The 17,217-nt window shown below is 41.4% G+C and overlaps 1 protein-coding gene across 1 annotated transcript in view; it reads right to left on the minus strand.

Annotated features, from left to right (window-relative positions):
• DNAH14 (dynein axonemal heavy chain 14) overlaps nucleotides 1-16,898 on the minus strand; it is a gene marked incomplete at its 3' end in the record, with an annotated part of 134,599 nt that extends 117,701 nt beyond the window's left edge. The window contains exons 1-9 of the mRNA XM_081114519.1: nucleotides 16,789-16,898; nucleotides 14,762-14,919; nucleotides 13,351-13,497; nucleotides 10,422-10,552; nucleotides 8,317-8,469; nucleotides 8,026-8,138; nucleotides 5,242-5,304; nucleotides 4,194-4,338; nucleotides 105-236 (exon numbers count right to left, since the gene is read on the minus strand). Coding sequence (XP_080970645.1) covers nucleotides 105-236; nucleotides 4,194-4,338; nucleotides 5,242-5,304; nucleotides 8,026-8,138; nucleotides 8,317-8,469; nucleotides 10,422-10,552; nucleotides 13,351-13,497; nucleotides 14,762-14,919; nucleotides 16,789-16,865 — 1,119 coding nt within the window. The 5' untranslated portion in view covers nucleotides 16,866-16,898. The remainder of the gene's footprint in view (nucleotides 1-104; nucleotides 237-4,193; nucleotides 4,339-5,241; nucleotides 5,305-8,025; nucleotides 8,139-8,316; nucleotides 8,470-10,421; nucleotides 10,553-13,350; nucleotides 13,498-14,761; nucleotides 14,920-16,788) is intronic.
• Nucleotides 16,899-17,217: the final 319 nt, after the last annotated feature.

Genomic DNA, 17,217 nt, shown 5'->3' on the forward strand with positions numbered 1-17,217 from the left:
CCGGCCCGTTTCCAACACTTTCTCCGGGGATGCGATTGGAAGCAACGGCTTTAGTCAGTAACATACAAACTGATGCATTGGCGAGGCTATCATGAAAGAGTTACCTTTAAAAGTGTGCTTTTCATTTCTGCAATGGCTTTATCCCTGATATCCTCAAGTCGTTTGAATGTGCGGGAAGCTTGCTGTAACTGTTCCTCACAAAATTCATCCAGGGAGTATGTCCGAGACGTATCCAGCTAAAGGATGATAAATGTTGAAAAATGTCAAAATTTGTCAGAAATGTCAAAAATGATGTTGCAAAGTCAAAATTCATTTGAGAGAGAGAGAGAGAAGAAAAACATTTTGGCCATCTTCTCATATCATAACGAGCATATTTTATATTTTCATTTGTAGGTTATGCTTATACACTATATGCCTTATATGTTTTTCCTATTCAAACACCCATAGTCAAATATAAATAAATCTTTATTTTTAAAAAAACACGCAGAAAAATACATTCTTTTAATTGTAACTAAAGTAAGCCAAAGGAAAACAATTCAAGAGCTGATGTGTTTTTGAAATATCCACGAACCCCGGGGAACCACCAATCTCAGGAATGGCTTCACCTTGAAGTCCCAATGATTTGTAAAACTTAAAAAAAACAAACACTAAGTGTAGGATAAAGAGATTCAAATTAACTACACAAGTAAGGTAAGGATTCTTCTGAATTTATTCAGAAATTTCCATCAACCCTGGTACTCAGCTCCTCCCTGAACGCTTCACCCATTCCCGTATATCCCCCATCCCCCATCCTCCTTTCGGTATTTTTTCTTGTTTTTTTCCCGTATCACGTTAATGCTCTTGCCAAAATACATTTCCGTCAATAAACGTGGACATCTTTATCCCTAGTTATATGGCGATAACCACTTTGTAACAAATCATCTTCCAACGTTAAAATGAGATCGGAAAGCACTGCTCTGGCCTTAACACCGTGGACTAACTCGTGTTCTCTCTCTCCGCTGGTCCCATATCTGTTTTCTCGACCCTGATTTTCCAGGTTAAATGTCTCCAATCTCCCTTCCTTTCTGATCTCGCTGCCGACGCCCTAATTAAAGTTCCTGTTGCTTATGCCTACATTATTACAGTCCATACTAACCGATCTCTTTAATTCCCCACCTACAATTTTCCCCACAAGCCAGCCAACATGACACGAATTTTCGTAAGTAGCATGTTCAGACGCTTGCAATGGTTGCTCTTTAAGAACAGTTCTCCAAGTTTACTCCGCACAAACCAGCTGAGGGACTTGTACATTCCCACTCACTGCACCCTCCTCCCATAGGGGTGGGAAACAAAATCTTACATTTTATGAAACGCTCAAAATACTGTCCCCCCGGAAGCGCAGTCACCCCTGAATGCGAAACGAAGTCCCAACTCCCGCTGGTTCTGTGGCCTTGGCCAAGTCACACTCTCTCTCGGACTCCATCTGTCATTTGAAAGGGAAGGTTTGGATGAAATGACCCACACGTATTCCCTCCTTTCTAGTTCCAGACGGGCCAGGCCCCTTTAAAGCTGTGCTTTCGACCGGGGAGTAGACTGGCCAACTCAAGAACTCCCTTCGTGGTCCCCACCTTTGAACAATCCCCTTGTATGCATCCGTAACCTTGCTTCTCTCACCTCCTCCTCGTCAATCCCCTTTGGCACCTGCACCCCCAGCTATGCATAGCCCCCCCCCCCCAGTCCTAACGCTCCATTGGCCAGCTTCCGATTCCTGACCCCAGGCTCCGTTCTCCCTCCATTTGACCCTGGTTTCTCCAGCCTCAGGAACCCCTTCCCTATTCTTGCCAACTGTCCTCATGCCCTCGCTAGGGGCGCACCTGCCCCAAGGGCAGGCTCTGCTCCTACTGTTCCGTTCGTCTGTTCTTCTTGGCCCCACGTTCCAGACCCAACTAACTTGCAAAACTGAATGCTTTACTCATGTTCCTATTCCTCACCTGGCTGCTCCCCGCGGCTACCCAAACCCCGCAAGGCCTAGCTCAGGAAAGCCTTCCTTTGTGAAGCGTGCCCTAACCAATGCCAAAGGCTTCTGCACAGTGTCTGTGGCTTAGCTGTTTTACAGTATTGCTTGCCCGTTAGCATGACTGCTCACTGCCTCCTAACTGGTTGGTGAGCTATAATGCTTAGCAAAACGGAGGGAATACCCTCAGGACCAGTTACCATGTTTACATGCAAAGGATAATCTTTTCCAATGAGCTGTAAGAGGTGCTCCCTTTTTTCACTTCACACGCATCTCCTTTGCACAGCACTTTGCATATAAAGGGTAATTCACAAACACGCGTCTGATTGGGAAGGTCTGTTCCCTGACCCTTGATGTCTGGCGGAAGCTGACATGGCTAAGGTCTCCAGGGAAGAGTCCTAGCCTCCCTTTTCTGTTAGGATTATCATCCACTAACATTTCAAGCACAGTCTGCAGAGATATTCTAAAGTCTCCTTTGCTTTACTGAAGTGAAGTGATAAATCCTGTCACTCAGCCATTCATCAAACAATCGAATACCACAGCTGCCCAACCAATTTCCTGCTACATTAAAACCGTATCAAAAGAAACACTCCCCTGGGAAATGTCTCCTACTTAACTGAAATTTAATCCTTTGGAAACATTAATATTCTCAATTGAACTATCCTATATAATAAAAGGGTAATATGCAAATTGACCCTAACAGCAGAACGACTGGGAATGACTGGTAGCTATGACACACACTGACCACCAGGGGGCAGACGCTCAATGCAGGAGCTTCCCCCTGGTGGTCAGTGCACTCCCACAGGGGGAGCTCTGCTCAGCCACAAGCCAGGCTGACGGTGCCAGCACAGCGGTGGTGACGGGAGCCTCTCCCGCCTCCTCAGCAGCGCTAAGGATGTCCGACTGCAGCTTAGGCCTGCTCCCCGCTGGCAGGTGGACATCCCCCGAGGGCTCCCGGGCTGCCAGAGGGATGTCTGACAGCCAGCTTAGGCCTGATCCCCCAGGGAGTTGGCCTAAGCCAGCAGGTGGACATCCCCCAAGGGGTCCCAGACTGCGAGAGGGCACAGGCCGGGCTGAAGGACGCCCCCCCCCCCCCCGAGTGCACAAATTTTTGTGCACCGGGCCTCTAATACAAAATATTACTTTACATGTAGTGATTAATCCATCTTTCTTCATTCATTCTTTTATTTACTCATTCATTCAAAGACTACTGGGCACCTACTATGTAATAGTCAATACACATGACCAATTCTAAAACTAAGCTGTTGATGTACAAGTATTCATCTTATTATATGTGTATAGTCACCACGATTAATTTGAGCTACTTGTCAAATGTATAACTTGTCCAAGCCCTCTTACTATTTCTCTTTCCGAGTCTAGATGATTATCAATTTTACTTTTCAGTTATCTCCCTCCCACGGTGGGTAAGGGAACTGAAAGTCGCTGGGACCCCGTTCAATTGTATATTAAACACTTAAAATTTATAGTTTATATACTTAACCTTTTTGAAAGAACCATTGCATATAAATTAAATTAAATCGTTAAGAAGTTCACCCTTTCTTAGAACTGTGGAACAGGAGAATTCATAAATGTAACCTAAACCTTTGCGTTGCAACTTATTACAATTTTTGACATGCTATACTGAGGGAAGATAGCTAGTACCTATCAGTTATGCAGAAGATTGTTTATAAATAATATTGCACATTTGGAGTTTTGCAAACAAAGGGCTGCATAACAGACTTAGGTTAAGTGTAAGGAAGAAATTATTTATAAGAAATGCTAACTATTAAAACTGACTACCCGAGGGAATAAAGATCTTTACAGGTATTCTAGGACATTAGTCATCCACTGTGATGGTTTACTTATGGTCCTAGATACCTGTATTCCTTTGATTCAAAACCCCATTTATTCTTCCGTGTTTCTATCCACCAATATTAGCTTATAGTAGTATACTTTTTCTTTTTGTAAATATACTTTTTGTAAAAATTGATTTCAGAAAGGAAGGGAGAGGGATAGGGAGAGAGAAACATCAATGGTGAAAGGGAATCAATGATCGGCTGCCTCCTGCACGCCCCACACTGGGGATGGAGACCACAACCCAGGCATGCAACCTTAGCTGGAATGGAACCTGGGACCCCTTCAGTCCGCAGGCCGATGCTCTATCCACTGAGCTAAACCAACAAGGGCTACTTTTTCCCACCTTTACAAGGCACATGGCAGATGAATTATCTTCACATTCATCATCATTTCTGCGATTAAAAGCATCTTCACAAAGTCCCTTTACGTAAAGCAAGTAGCTTTGAAATAACTCATCAGCCCAGAAAAGATGGCAGTACAAAAACGACCTGAAAGTTAAAAACATTTCCACAGACTTTATCATCTCTCCTTCAGAACGAATGAAGTTAATTTAGAGATAACTAGTATAATTTGTTTCATATGCCTATAGTTAACAGGTATTACATCTACCACACTGTCCTGGTTGTCGGATTTTACCACAGATTTGCAAGATGTTACCACTGGGGGAAACTGGGCATGGGGTCCCTCTTCATCATTTCTTGCAACTGCATTTCAATCACAACAATCTCCAAGTAAAAAGTTTAGTAACAACGACAACAATGAAACTTGGCTAACAGATAGCCTACAAAATAGAATTCACTGTCATCTATCTTGGATTACTGAATCACTCCTCTTTTTGAAAGCGAAAAGTTAGATCGAGTGACCAAGGGAATCTCGTCCTGGGCTCTTTCTTAAAAAAATATATATTTTATTGATTTTACAGAGGAAGGGAGAGAGAGAGATAGAAAAACATCAATGATGAGAGAGAATCATTGATCGGCTGCCTCCTACATGCCCCCTACTGGGGATCGAGCCTGCAACCCAGGCATGTAGCCTTGGCCGGAATCAAACCTGGGACCTTTCAGTCCGCAGGCCAATGCTCTATCCATTGAGCCAAACCAGCTAGGGCTCATCCTAGGCTCTTCATAGCACTCTGATTCCCTTACAGCAAAGCATGGTGTACATGTGTACATACACACACACACACACACACACACACCCCTACACATTTATATACACACATACATAACATTATGTTTAACAAAAATATTCAAATGCAGATGGATTCAACTTAATCATACATGTTATGGAATGTGACTTTCTAATCACCGAGTGAATATTAATTTATGTCTGCTTCCATACTACAATATTTAAAAATAAGGCTTCCTCTTGAGATTTCTATCAAGACTTACCTGCTTCTGTCTGTCTTAATTCTTTTAACAGTCAATTTCCAAGTAACAAATGCTTTATTCATTCTGAAAAAGAAAAAGACTTCTTACCGTCTATATTCATCAGACACGATTACATCAATTCAGTAAAGGCTTGGTACAACCAGAAAATTCTCTAGGGCACCTCATCCATCCTGACTCACCTAAAGCAAATACTAAACCGTATCACTTTCTCCCAAACAATCAACAGCATAGAGAACAAGGCGTAAATGTAAATGAAAGTCATTATAATCCTCATAGATGCATGAGCGATTTAGTTGCAACACTCCAATAAGCAGAAAAACGATAAAAATACGTTCTTTCCCCTTAAACATTTACTGGCTATTTTTAAAAGAGACTTATATTACAAGGGGAGTCGAGGTTCTATTTTCAAGTGATAATGAAATGAAAAGGTACACTGATAAGAAATCACGGTATAGTGGTAATTAAACATGTAAGACAATGTCTGTCTTTTTGATAATATTGAATACGCATGCTTTCTTAAAAAGACGCATTTGTAATATTCGAAACTCAAAGGGGAGGAACGAAAAGGTTTCTCTGGTGATCATTCCTCACCCTTATTAAACTTGCTCGCTGTATTCTGTCTGGAACTTTTCTCTTTCAAGACCTCACATGGATGTGTCCCTTTTCATCAGCCATCTATTTACAACAGACACACACACACACACACACACACACACACACACACCCACACACACACACACACCCGTTTTCTCCGTCTTACATATCTTTCTGGCCCTTCTCACTACCTGCAATGAGCTCACTGATTTACTTGTCATCTATCTCCCTCCAGAGACCAGAACTTCTCTAGGGACAGAGTCCTTGTATATTTTTTCACATGGTTGCACCTCCAGGGCTCATAACAGTGGAACAGAACAGACACAAGAAGTATCTGTTCAGTAAGTGAATGCTTTCTCTGCCACAGAACCCATTCACCTGTCTTACCGAAAGTTCTCTAGCTCCTTAGTTATTCCAACTATTTGCACAATATTAAAGGTAATCATTTAAAATGTTATTTCTTGACACTTTCTCATTCCTCCTCTGACCTCTACCACCTCCTCCCCGTCCTCACTCTACCCTTGAAGCCACAAAAAAAAGAAAACGTAAATAAAATGTTATTTCTCTCTTTTCCTAGTCCCCAGCAGATAGCAGCAGACCACAAGAAAAGACACACATTAGAGAGGACATTTAAAAAGTACAAAACAAGATACAAATCCTGGAAGAACAGCCGCCTGGGACTCCGTTGTGAAGGATCACAGGGACTCAGGAATCCTGATGTGGTAGAAACTTTGAACTAGACACATTTTTAAATGATGGTCTGAATCAGTGAGCTGCTCTGGGTGGTGGGCACACGGTGCAACATACAGATCTTGTAACATAGAAACACACACCTGAAACCTATGTGATCATGTCAACCAATGTCACCGCAATCAATTTAATAAAAAACTAGCTGCCAAGTTCCTGAATGCTGTTTTATTTTTTCATTAGAGGCTCAGTGCACAGATTCATGCACCGGTGGGGTTCCTTGGCCTGGCCTGCGGGGATCGGGCTGAAACTGGCAGTCTGACATCCCCGAGGGGTCCCAGATTGCGAGAGGGCGCAGGCCAGGTTGAGGGACCCCTCCCCCCCCCCCGGTGCATGAATCCTCTAGTATGTACCAGGCCTCTAATATGCATATTTGATCTTTGGTTAATCTCTTCCCATCCTTCCCCCTCCCCCATTCTCTCTGAGATTCATCAGTCTGTTCCATGTTTCCATACCGGTGCATTGAGTGTCTGCCTCCTGGTGGTCAGTGCGCGTCATAGCTACCAGTCAAACAGTCACTTAGGCTTTTATATATATAGACTAGAGGTCTGGTGCACCAAAATTCATACACTCGCGGAGTGGGGAGGGTCCCTCAGCCCGGCCTGTGCCCTCTTGCAGTCTGGGACCCCTCAGGAAATGTCCACCTGGGGAGCAGGCCTAAGCTGACAGTCAGACATCCCTCTGGCAGCCTGAGAGCCCTCAGGGGATGTCTGACTGATGGCTTAGGCCAGAAACCTAAGCCACAGTTGGACATTCTTAGCACTGCCAAGGAGGTGGGAGAGGCTCCCACCACCGCCACTGTGCTCACAGCCATCAGCCCAGCTTGTGGCTGAGCGGAGCTCCCCCTGTGGAAGCACACTGACCGCCAGGGGGCAGCTCCTGAGGAGCATCTTCCCCCTGGTGGTCAGTGCACGTCATAGCAACCAGTTGTTCCCGGTGGTCCCATCATTGGGGTCAATTTGCATATTACCCTTTTATTATAAAGGATAGTATTTCATCTTCATCTGACATTTTGCATATATGTGTGCTTTCATTATCTCTCACCCATTATAATCTAAGACCTTTGAGAGCTGGACAATTGTTTGGTTTGTTCAACAGCATCTAGAATAATGCCTGGTTTGTAGCAGACTCAATTAATATTCATTAAATAAAGGGATGAAAAACAAAAAGTAAATTAAGGTCATTACAGTCCATTTAAGTTACTTGACTTTAAAATATCTTTTTCTTACAATATTCATCCAAAAAGATAAAATTAAGAGTTGTAATACTTAAGTGGGTAAGCTTCCTTTATCTAAAAAAAAAAAAAAGTATAGACTTCTCCATTTCCTCTATAATTCCCCATAAATATGGCTTCACTATACCAAAACCCAGACATCATCCAGCAGATTACTGTTTCAAAAGGATCACATTACAAACAATTGGGTTCCGTTTCATTCATCTCACCGAAAATTAGAAATGATCTTGAATTTTTGTAATATGTAGAAACATCTCCTTTCTATTAGCCATTCCAGAGTAGGTATGAGTTCTACATCTTCCACGACACCTATTTTGGTAACCTGCAGATAGAAGGCATGAAAGGACTTTATTTCTTTAAAATATATGAACTATCTTCAAGAAATGAAGAAAGCCTGTGTTTGTCTCAGAACCACTTATCTGTATAATTAAGTGTTTTCTCTCTCTGACCCCCACCGCCTCATCTATAGCCAAACTTGATTTTCTTTCGTTATATATTACCTTTGAAACGAATGAAGCAGTAACAGTCCAAAATTCTTTGCAATTTCTAGCTTTGTGGGCAGAGACCACCTGAAGATTGTATGGATTATAAAAGACGTAAGGGTCTTTCCGAGGAAGGCAATATACAAACTCGCCATCATCTTCCAAAGGTTTCTGAGGTTAAAAAAAAGTTTTTTTCATTAACTTGACCAGATTAAGTAGTAAAATGGCTGGACCCATTACTCAGTAAACTGAAATGTCAATATAGATTAAAAATAATATTGAGAGAAAAGCTAACATAAAATTGTGTCTAATCAGAGTTCAACAAGATCAATCTTAAGATTTAATTTTCATTCTTATAATGTGGTAAAAAAAAATTCATGAAAATTGATCTGTATGCTTACTCATGCCTGCTTATTTTTTTAAAAATACATTTTTATTGATTTACGAGAGTAAAGGAGAGAGATAGAAACATCAATGATGAGAGATGATCATTGATCAGCTGCCTCCTGCACGCCCCCTACTGGGGATTGAGCATACAACCTGGACATGTGCCCTTGACCAGAATTAAACTTGGGACCCTTCAGTCCCCAGGCCGATGCTCTATCCACTGAGCCAAACCAGCCAGGGCCATGCATGTTTCTGAACCCAAAGAGCTCATACCTTTGCCAGGTATGTTGCACTTCCAGGAAATCTGTCTGCCAACACCAGGAGCCTTTTGAGCATATGAAATTTATCATTTCTTTTGATAATGATGATGGTTTAGTATAACTAACAGCTAATATTTGTCAAGCAATAAATAGTTAATGAGTAACAAGTGTTCTACATACGTATCTCTACAACCACAGAATTTTATATATATATATATATATATATATATATATATATATATATAAAATTGATTTTTTTACAGAGAGGAAGGGAGAGGGATAGAGAGTTAGAAACATCGATGAGAGAGAAACATCGACCAGCCGCCTCCTGCACACCTCCTACTGGGGATGTGCCCGCAACCAAGGTACGTGCCCGCAACCAAGGTACGTGCCCTTGACCGGAATCGAACCTGGGACCTTTCGGTCTGCAGGCGACGCTCTATCCACTAAGCCAAACCGGTTTGGCTACAACCACAAAATTTTTAACGTCTTAACGTTAATCTCTTAAATTGATCTTTTTAATCTCAGTAAACAGATGTATAAATTACTATGTTGGGAAGTTAGGTAATTGGAGAAAAGTCACAAAGTCAGAGAGTGGCAAGGTAAGCATTGGAACACAAGGCTGACCCTGAGCCCATGTTCTGAGCTATTGCAATGTACTCTCGTCTCTCTCCCTCCTTCACTTGAGGGCCCGAGAAGTCAGACATTCCCCGCTAAGAAAGTTTTTAAGTCAAATTTATTTACTTTAGCTTTGAAACTTCTAACTTTTATTGATAAAACTCTGTAAGAAAGCTTCATTTACGGGGGGTGGGAAGGGCCAGGGAGAGGTCAATGGGGGGAAAAGGAGACATATGTAATACTTTAAACAATATAAAATTTAAATTAAAAAAAAAGTTTCATTTAGCCTTTTCTGGATAATTAACTTTTATTATAAAAGAGCTCTTTGTGTTCCTTATTCTAATTCAGTGAATGATGCCTTCAGAGGCTGTTGAACCGCTTAAATTACAGCTTCCAATGGCTGTAATTTTGAATTTTGCATCCAGCTTTCCACCAGGACTTCTTTTTAAAATCACAAAAACCTGATAAACATGAAGTTAAGAGTACGTTCCAATTTCAGGCAGATTGATATTCTTACCCATTCCATTCTTTAAATAAGCAAAATGAAGTGACGCCAAATACTTTTGATAAGCATTCACCATGAAACGAGATTATGACTTGATATTAATATGATAATGATTCTAATCCTATATAATAAAAGCAAAGCATGCAAATTGTCCCCTCGACCGGGAGTTGTCCGGGAGTTCGACCAGGGGGTGGGACCAGCGGGGGAAAGGGAGGAAGGCCCAGCCGCCAGGGACCCTACCAATGCACGAATTTCGTGCACTGGGCCTCTAGTGGAGTATAATGAATGATATCAAGATTAAGATACAGTTTCAAACATTAGCTTTTATAGTACACAGTTGGATAAAATAATACCTTTACAGTAATCTTCTGAACTGTAGTTTCGTGATTCCCGTAGTCCAACTTACAGTGCGGTAATTTTGTCTGCCACCCAAGCTTTCTTCTCAGCCTGAGGATATGTCTAATCACATTGTCATCCTCTGGTTCTGGTTGAGAATATTAAAACAAGATCCAATGTAAGTGCCAGTACAGGCATCGCTTCAGGGTATGTATACCTGTCCAAATTTTTCTACTTAGAGAACAAATTTCAATGGCAACTTACACTGGAAGTTTACACGGACAACACAACTGGAGGAGAACATGTAGCTTAAGATTCAATTTTAACTGAAGCTGGAAAGAAGATGTAATATTTTTTCCATTTGAGAAAGAGATCACCAAAGACCTAGTGACACAGGTGACCAGCAAAAAGAGACCCTAGCACAGACACACAGTCAGAAGGATCTTCTTAGCAGAGGCCTAAGCAGGGCGAGGGCAATGGGGTCAGCAGAGAAGGGATGGCTACGTAAGATGCAGCTCATCCTCCTGAGACTACTCATCCCATTGACACCTTTCAGACCAAATCTTTCTTGCTCTCCTAGCAGCTGACAATGCTCTTCTTGAAACGTTCACTTTTCTTGGCTTTTGTTCGCCAGGCCCTACAGGTTGCCCTCTTAGTCCTGAAACATCTTTTCTCGGGAAAACAGATCATGGGAGGAGCGTGCCAGACGCCACGCTGGCAAAACGAACAAGGCCCATGAAGTCGTGCGAGATTTCTGTTCCTCCAGAAACCACAAACACTGGCTGATCAAAACAACTCTCTCGCGAAGGATGCAATGCGATTTGAGCGATCGTATACAAGAGTGTCAGGAATTTGGAAAGGCGTCGCCTGTCAGAGTAAGCTCCCCTTTCAATTTTGTGCTGGAGGCACTGACTAGCCTATGTCTTGTCAGTTGCTTACACAGGGAAACACATTTAAAATAGTTAACTGAAAAGAAAGCCGGTTAACATTAGGTATAAAAGAGAGGAGGAAGAGGAACGGAAAACTGGTATAAGGAAATCGTACAAACTATGTACGCACGAGGAACATCACAGACTCGGATATAAAAACATAGAAATCAAAGCAGTGTGGTGTTGGCATAGGAAAAGAAAAACAGTTATGACAACTTATACAATACAATCCAGTAAGCGAAAAAGTGGTATTTCAAATCAAAAGAGGAACTGGGAAATTGGTTAGCCATTTTAGAAAAACACGCAGCTATCTGTGTAAGCATACATAATTATTATAAGGTGGATAATAATTATATGTGGATTAGAAATCCATATATAGATGGGTTAGAGAAGTCAATGTAGAAAATAATAGAAATGTTAGAAGAAAATATGAGAGACTATGTTTATAAACCTGGAATAGAAAAGGCTTCCTGAAAAAGACTCAAAATATGTTAAATTAAAAATGGTAAAATATCAACTGCTGGCAAGGGTATTCCTCTTATGCAATATTGTAAAGTAAAAATTAAATACATTCATTCTTGATGGTAATTTGGCAGATTTAATAGAGTTGATAAAGACTGCTGGGAAATGGAGTCGTCCAGAATCCTATATAATAAAAGGGTAATATGCAAATTGACCCTAACAGTGGAACGACCGGTCACTATGACATGCACTGACCACCGGGGGCAGACACTCAACGCAGGAGCTACCCCTTGGTGGTCAGTGTGCTCCCACAGAGGGAGCTCCACTCAGTCACAAGCTGGGCTGACAGCTTCGAGCACAGCAGCCGTGGCGGTGGCGGGAGCCTCTCCCGCCTCCTCAGCAGTGCTAAGGATGTCAGACTGCGGCTTAGCACCCGAGGGTTCCCGGGCTGCCAGAGGGATGTCTGACTGCCAGCTTAGGCCCGATCCCCCGGGGAGCGGGCCTAAGCTGGCAGGTGGACATCCCCCAAGGGGTCCTGGACTGTGAGAGGGTGCAGGCTGGGCTGAGGGACAACCCACCCACACCGAGTGCATGAAGTTTCATGCACCAGGCCTCTAGCGTAATAAAATCACAGGAGTGATAGCCCAGCATCACCTTTGCTTTGGTTGGAACCAGTCACAGGTCCTGCCCACATTAAGGGGAGGGGATTAGACAAGGGCATGGACACCACCACATCCATGCGGGTTTTGTGCTTAAAAACACATGAAGCCTGGGTTACAAGGGGCCCCAAAGTTCAAGCTTCAGTAACTTTATGATGAACGTGCCCTGGACCATGGCACTTCAAGTGAGAAGTCTTTCCTTTTCCTATAAAACTTAAAATATTAATACAAATAAGAATTTCCAGTAGAGAGAGAGCATAAACTGGAAAATGCTAGTGGAGATAAATCTGTTTAAATGAATTACTTATTTGGGGATTTAAACTTTTTGTCAGACAAAGACGTAAGCCTATTAAATGTAGTAATTCCAGAAAGCACCACTGAAAGTATAAAATAAAACCATCGAAGTTTATCTTATTTCTAATTCTATAATCATAACCTTCAGAGATTTGTCTTAAATAAAAACAGTGATTGAACAGTCTGTCAACTGTTTAATCTCTTGATATTTTAGGTTTTCAAAAAGATTGTAAATAATTGTTTACGCAGCCAAACACAAAATGCAGTAAGACTGTTTCTTCTAAAAGCAGTGGTTCTCAACCTTCCTCATGCGGCGACCCTTTAATACAGTTCCTCATGTTGTGGTGACCCCCAATTTTATTGTTACAAATTGAACATCATGAAAGCATAGTGATTCATCACAAAAACAATATGTAATTATAGATGTGTTTTCAGATGGTCTTAGGCGACCCCTGTGAAAGGGTCGTTCGACCCCCAAAAGGGTCCCGACCCACAGGTTGAGAACCGCTGGTCTAAAATCATTGTGCAATAGACGTAAGCACACAAAACCGCAGCGTAACTTGAAAAAGTATCGAGTCTTCTAAACAAGGAATACCACGTACCTGTCCTATCATAGGACACAAGCCTTTTCTCCTTGGCTTTCGGAGAAGGACACGTTGGATCCTTTTTTTCCTTTGATTTCTCTTTCTTTTTCTGGGGAACTGGTTTTGGAGCAACAACCTGTTGAGTTCTACTTTCTGGCAGATAATCTGAGAATCAAACCATTATTAACTGAATAACCACATAGTAATCCCACACACCAAGCAATACAGTTGATCATTATATCGTGAACGGATTTTACACAAGCTCTGAGTCAAGACACCGCGGTTCCCAGCGCCATTATGAGCTCTACCTCTGTCCTGCAGTTTACTCTCTAAGTTATCAGTCTGTTTTACTACACCCACCTTTGAAGTAAGGATTGTAGGGTGATGTAAAGATTAAATTGGTAAATATATCTAAAGCACACAGCAAGTCCTTTCTAAGGGAAATGTTAGCATTTGATTTTATTATTACAAAAAATGTGAGTCCTCATTACAGAACACATACCAAACCCCTCTTTATTAGCTGTCATTTGGTAACTGAGCCCAGAAAAATGTTTAGATACAAGTTCAGAAAAGTTACAGCGGGACTTTTTCTCATTCCTCCTATGACTTGCCTGATTGGTGGATTTTTAACATGAAGAAGAATGGGGGAGTTATTGACAATAGGGTTTCTAAAAAGCAAATACATTTTTCTCCTCATTGACTTAACAAATATTTATGTAGTGCAAGGCACTGAGAAACAATCAAGTAGGTGATAAGACACAGAAATGACAAGCAGAACAAAATGAGTACAAATGAAACTAAGTTCTATTTCAGCCAATAGTCCCAATTTGGTGGGGGAGGGGGTTGTGATGGGGTGGGGGTACGGGTGGGGGTGGAGAGAAAGGTGGCAACAGCCAGAAGGCACTGGGATTTAGGAGAATGTTGTCCTCAGGAAAAAAAAGATGATACTCGTGAAAGAGTGATGTGAACTGTAAACTGCTACAGGAATGTCACATGTTCTTGGTGGTGGGACTGGTAACGCTGTTATTTTTAATATTATGATCAGTATTTAGATTATGTTCCCTTTATATTTTTAAAATGTTTTTCTTGATTTTTGTTTGTTTGTTTTAGAGATAAAGTGAGAGGGATAGAGAGAGAAATATCAATGAGAATCACTGATCTGCTGCCTCTTGCACGCCCCCTACTGGGGATCGAGCCTGCAACCCGGGCCTGTGCCCTCACCAGGAATCAAACCATGACCTCTTGATTCTTAGAGCAACACAACCAGCCGGGTAATCATGTCCCCTTTAAAAAGGCAAGGTTTATAGTGAAAGATATTGCTAATTGCTATGACTAAAGAAATACGTAGTATTTATATGTATTTCACTTGTTATCTTGACTCAATGCTATAAAACTCCTTTTCATGTCCATAAAAGATAAGTCAACATACCTGGATAGTAATAATCTGGGTAAAAAACTTCTGTTTTTTCTGACTTCAAGGATGCAGGACACGGTCTACATGTCAATGTTTCGCGTTCTGTCGTTGGAGCTGGTTGATTCTGCGATGGCGCGACATATTGGTAATTCTGCTCTTCGTAGTGGACAAATCTACGATGACAAGGAAAAGAAAATGCTATGTTTGACATTCTCTGGAACCTAAAAGCACACGTCTTTATTCTGTAACTTTACAACACAGTATCTATCACTGCCAGCGATTTTTGATGGGTGCTTTGGTAAGCAGGTCTGATGAGCCTATTCAAATGCTAAACAGGTCTAAGTGATGTTATCATAAATTTGTAAAGCTGGAAGGGACTTAAGAATCCTCACTCTTTGCCGACATGTATGTGTTGTCTGTCTTGTTTGGGAAATATCTCCTTATTCCAAGGTAACTGCAAAATTCTCTCATATTTTTTCCTAACAGTTTTAAAGTGTAGCCTTTCCCGGGTCTGATAACTCATTCATAAGTTCTTAAATCCGTGATTTTTATTATGGTGACGGTCGGATAATCTTTATCTCCTCCTCCAACTTTGAGTGTTTTGTCCTCTGCATAAAAAATTGTATGCCACTTGAAATGACCAACTATAAGCCAAACAGTACAACCTGGTAAGAATTCCATGCATTGCCAGTCAGATAACTTAAACTGCTCAAGCTTTAGCTTGAAGTTTATAGTTTCAAAAAAATTATTGAATTCTTATATGAATATAACTATTAAAGTTTTTCAAAAGAGATTCTCCTAACCTTAAATAATCATATATGAACTGACTTTCTAAAATTTATTTTAAAAATATATTATTTATTTTAGAGAAGAAAGGGGAGAGGGGGGAGGAGGGAGAGAGACAGAGAGAGACAGAGAAAGTGAAACACAATGATGAGAGAGAATCACGGATCGGCTGTCTCCTGCACGCCCCACACTGGGGATGGAGCCCAAAACTCGGGCATGTGCCCTGACTGGGGAATTGAATCATGACCTCCTGGTTCCTAGGACGACACTCAACCTTTGAGCCAGGATGGCCAGGCCAAACAAGCTGACTTTTAGAAAATAATCATATGACATGTGAGTTTTAAAAGGTTACCAGATGTGAAAGTCACAAATATATACATAATTGTAATAAATTCATATACTTCACATGAATGTGAATGTCTTGTAAGCAGCCTAAGCTTTTTGCATGTGAAAATGTGGTTAACGTGCTGATAGCTGGAGTAAGGAAACTACTATTGTTTTTTAAGTGGAACTGAATTGAAATATTTTATTTCCAGAAAAAGAAAGTTTTATTCAGTTCAGGTTGCACCCTCTAATTTCTTAAAGCTGACTGTTAGCTCATTATAATTTTTTCAGCCTTTCTTATTTTATAATATACATTTTTATGGCTATAAATTTCTCTCTAAACACTAAAGTAGCTATCTCACAGTTTTTACATGTGTTGCATAGATAATGCAGTAGGTAAAGGTCCCCCCCCCCCCGCTTTTTTCTTTCTTTTACTATATATTTAGCTCTAAGTTTTTCTAATTTCCTTTAGGGGTAACTCCTTCCATCCATGAGTTATTCGTAAAAGTATTTGTTATTTTTTCAGATAAGATGTTTCATTCCCAAAGGTATGGGAGTTTTCTACGTACCCTCTATATAACGGATTCCTAATTTCTCCATCTGCTCCGAATGGCCATTTTCTACCCATATCCATACCCAGAACCAACAGCCTTGGCCTCCCTGGGATTTCTCAAATGTTGGTTAGTTCCTCCCATCCATCAACCTCGTTCTCTCTCTCTTGGCATGTCAAGGTGGGTCTGGGGGAAGGAGCCAGCAGCCGGTGTTAATCTGCCTATCTCAATAGGTCCCACCCTCCAAACTCAAAGGGTAAGGTTTTCCAAACTCAAATCCTTACCAACCCTCCTCATATGGCCTTTACATTTTTTCACTGGCAGACTGACGTACTGCTAGATAAATATTGTTAACATTTTAACAGTTATATCTTATTTTACCTTAATTTTTTGTTGCTTTGCCCCTCATTCGTGTCTTTACATATTGTTGTCAAATCAGCGGGTATATATGATGCCATGTTTTTTTCCGAATAAAACTATGAAGTCATAGGCTGTAAAAAAAATTTTTTTAATGTCAAAGATGATTTCACCACTATGACTATAGGAACTCAAAACTGCACATAGAACCCTGGCAGGTGTTCCCCAGTGGTTAGAGCATCAGCCTGCACACGGAAGGGTCATGGGTTCGATTTCTGGTCAAGGGCATGTCCTTGGGTTGCAGGTTCGACCCCTGGCCCCATTCAGGGCATGCGTGGGAAGCAACCAATTAAGGCGTCTCTCTCACACCAATGCCTCTCTCTCCCTCCCTCTCTCCCTCTCTCCTTCCTCTTCCTGTGGGTCGAGACCATTGGAAAACACATATAGCCTATC

The sequence above is a fragment of the Myotis nattereri genome (genome assembly GCF_964212035.1).
Source record: "Myotis nattereri genome assembly, chromosome: 20".
Classification (NCBI taxonomy): domain Eukaryota; kingdom Metazoa; phylum Chordata; class Mammalia; order Chiroptera; family Vespertilionidae; genus Myotis; species Myotis nattereri.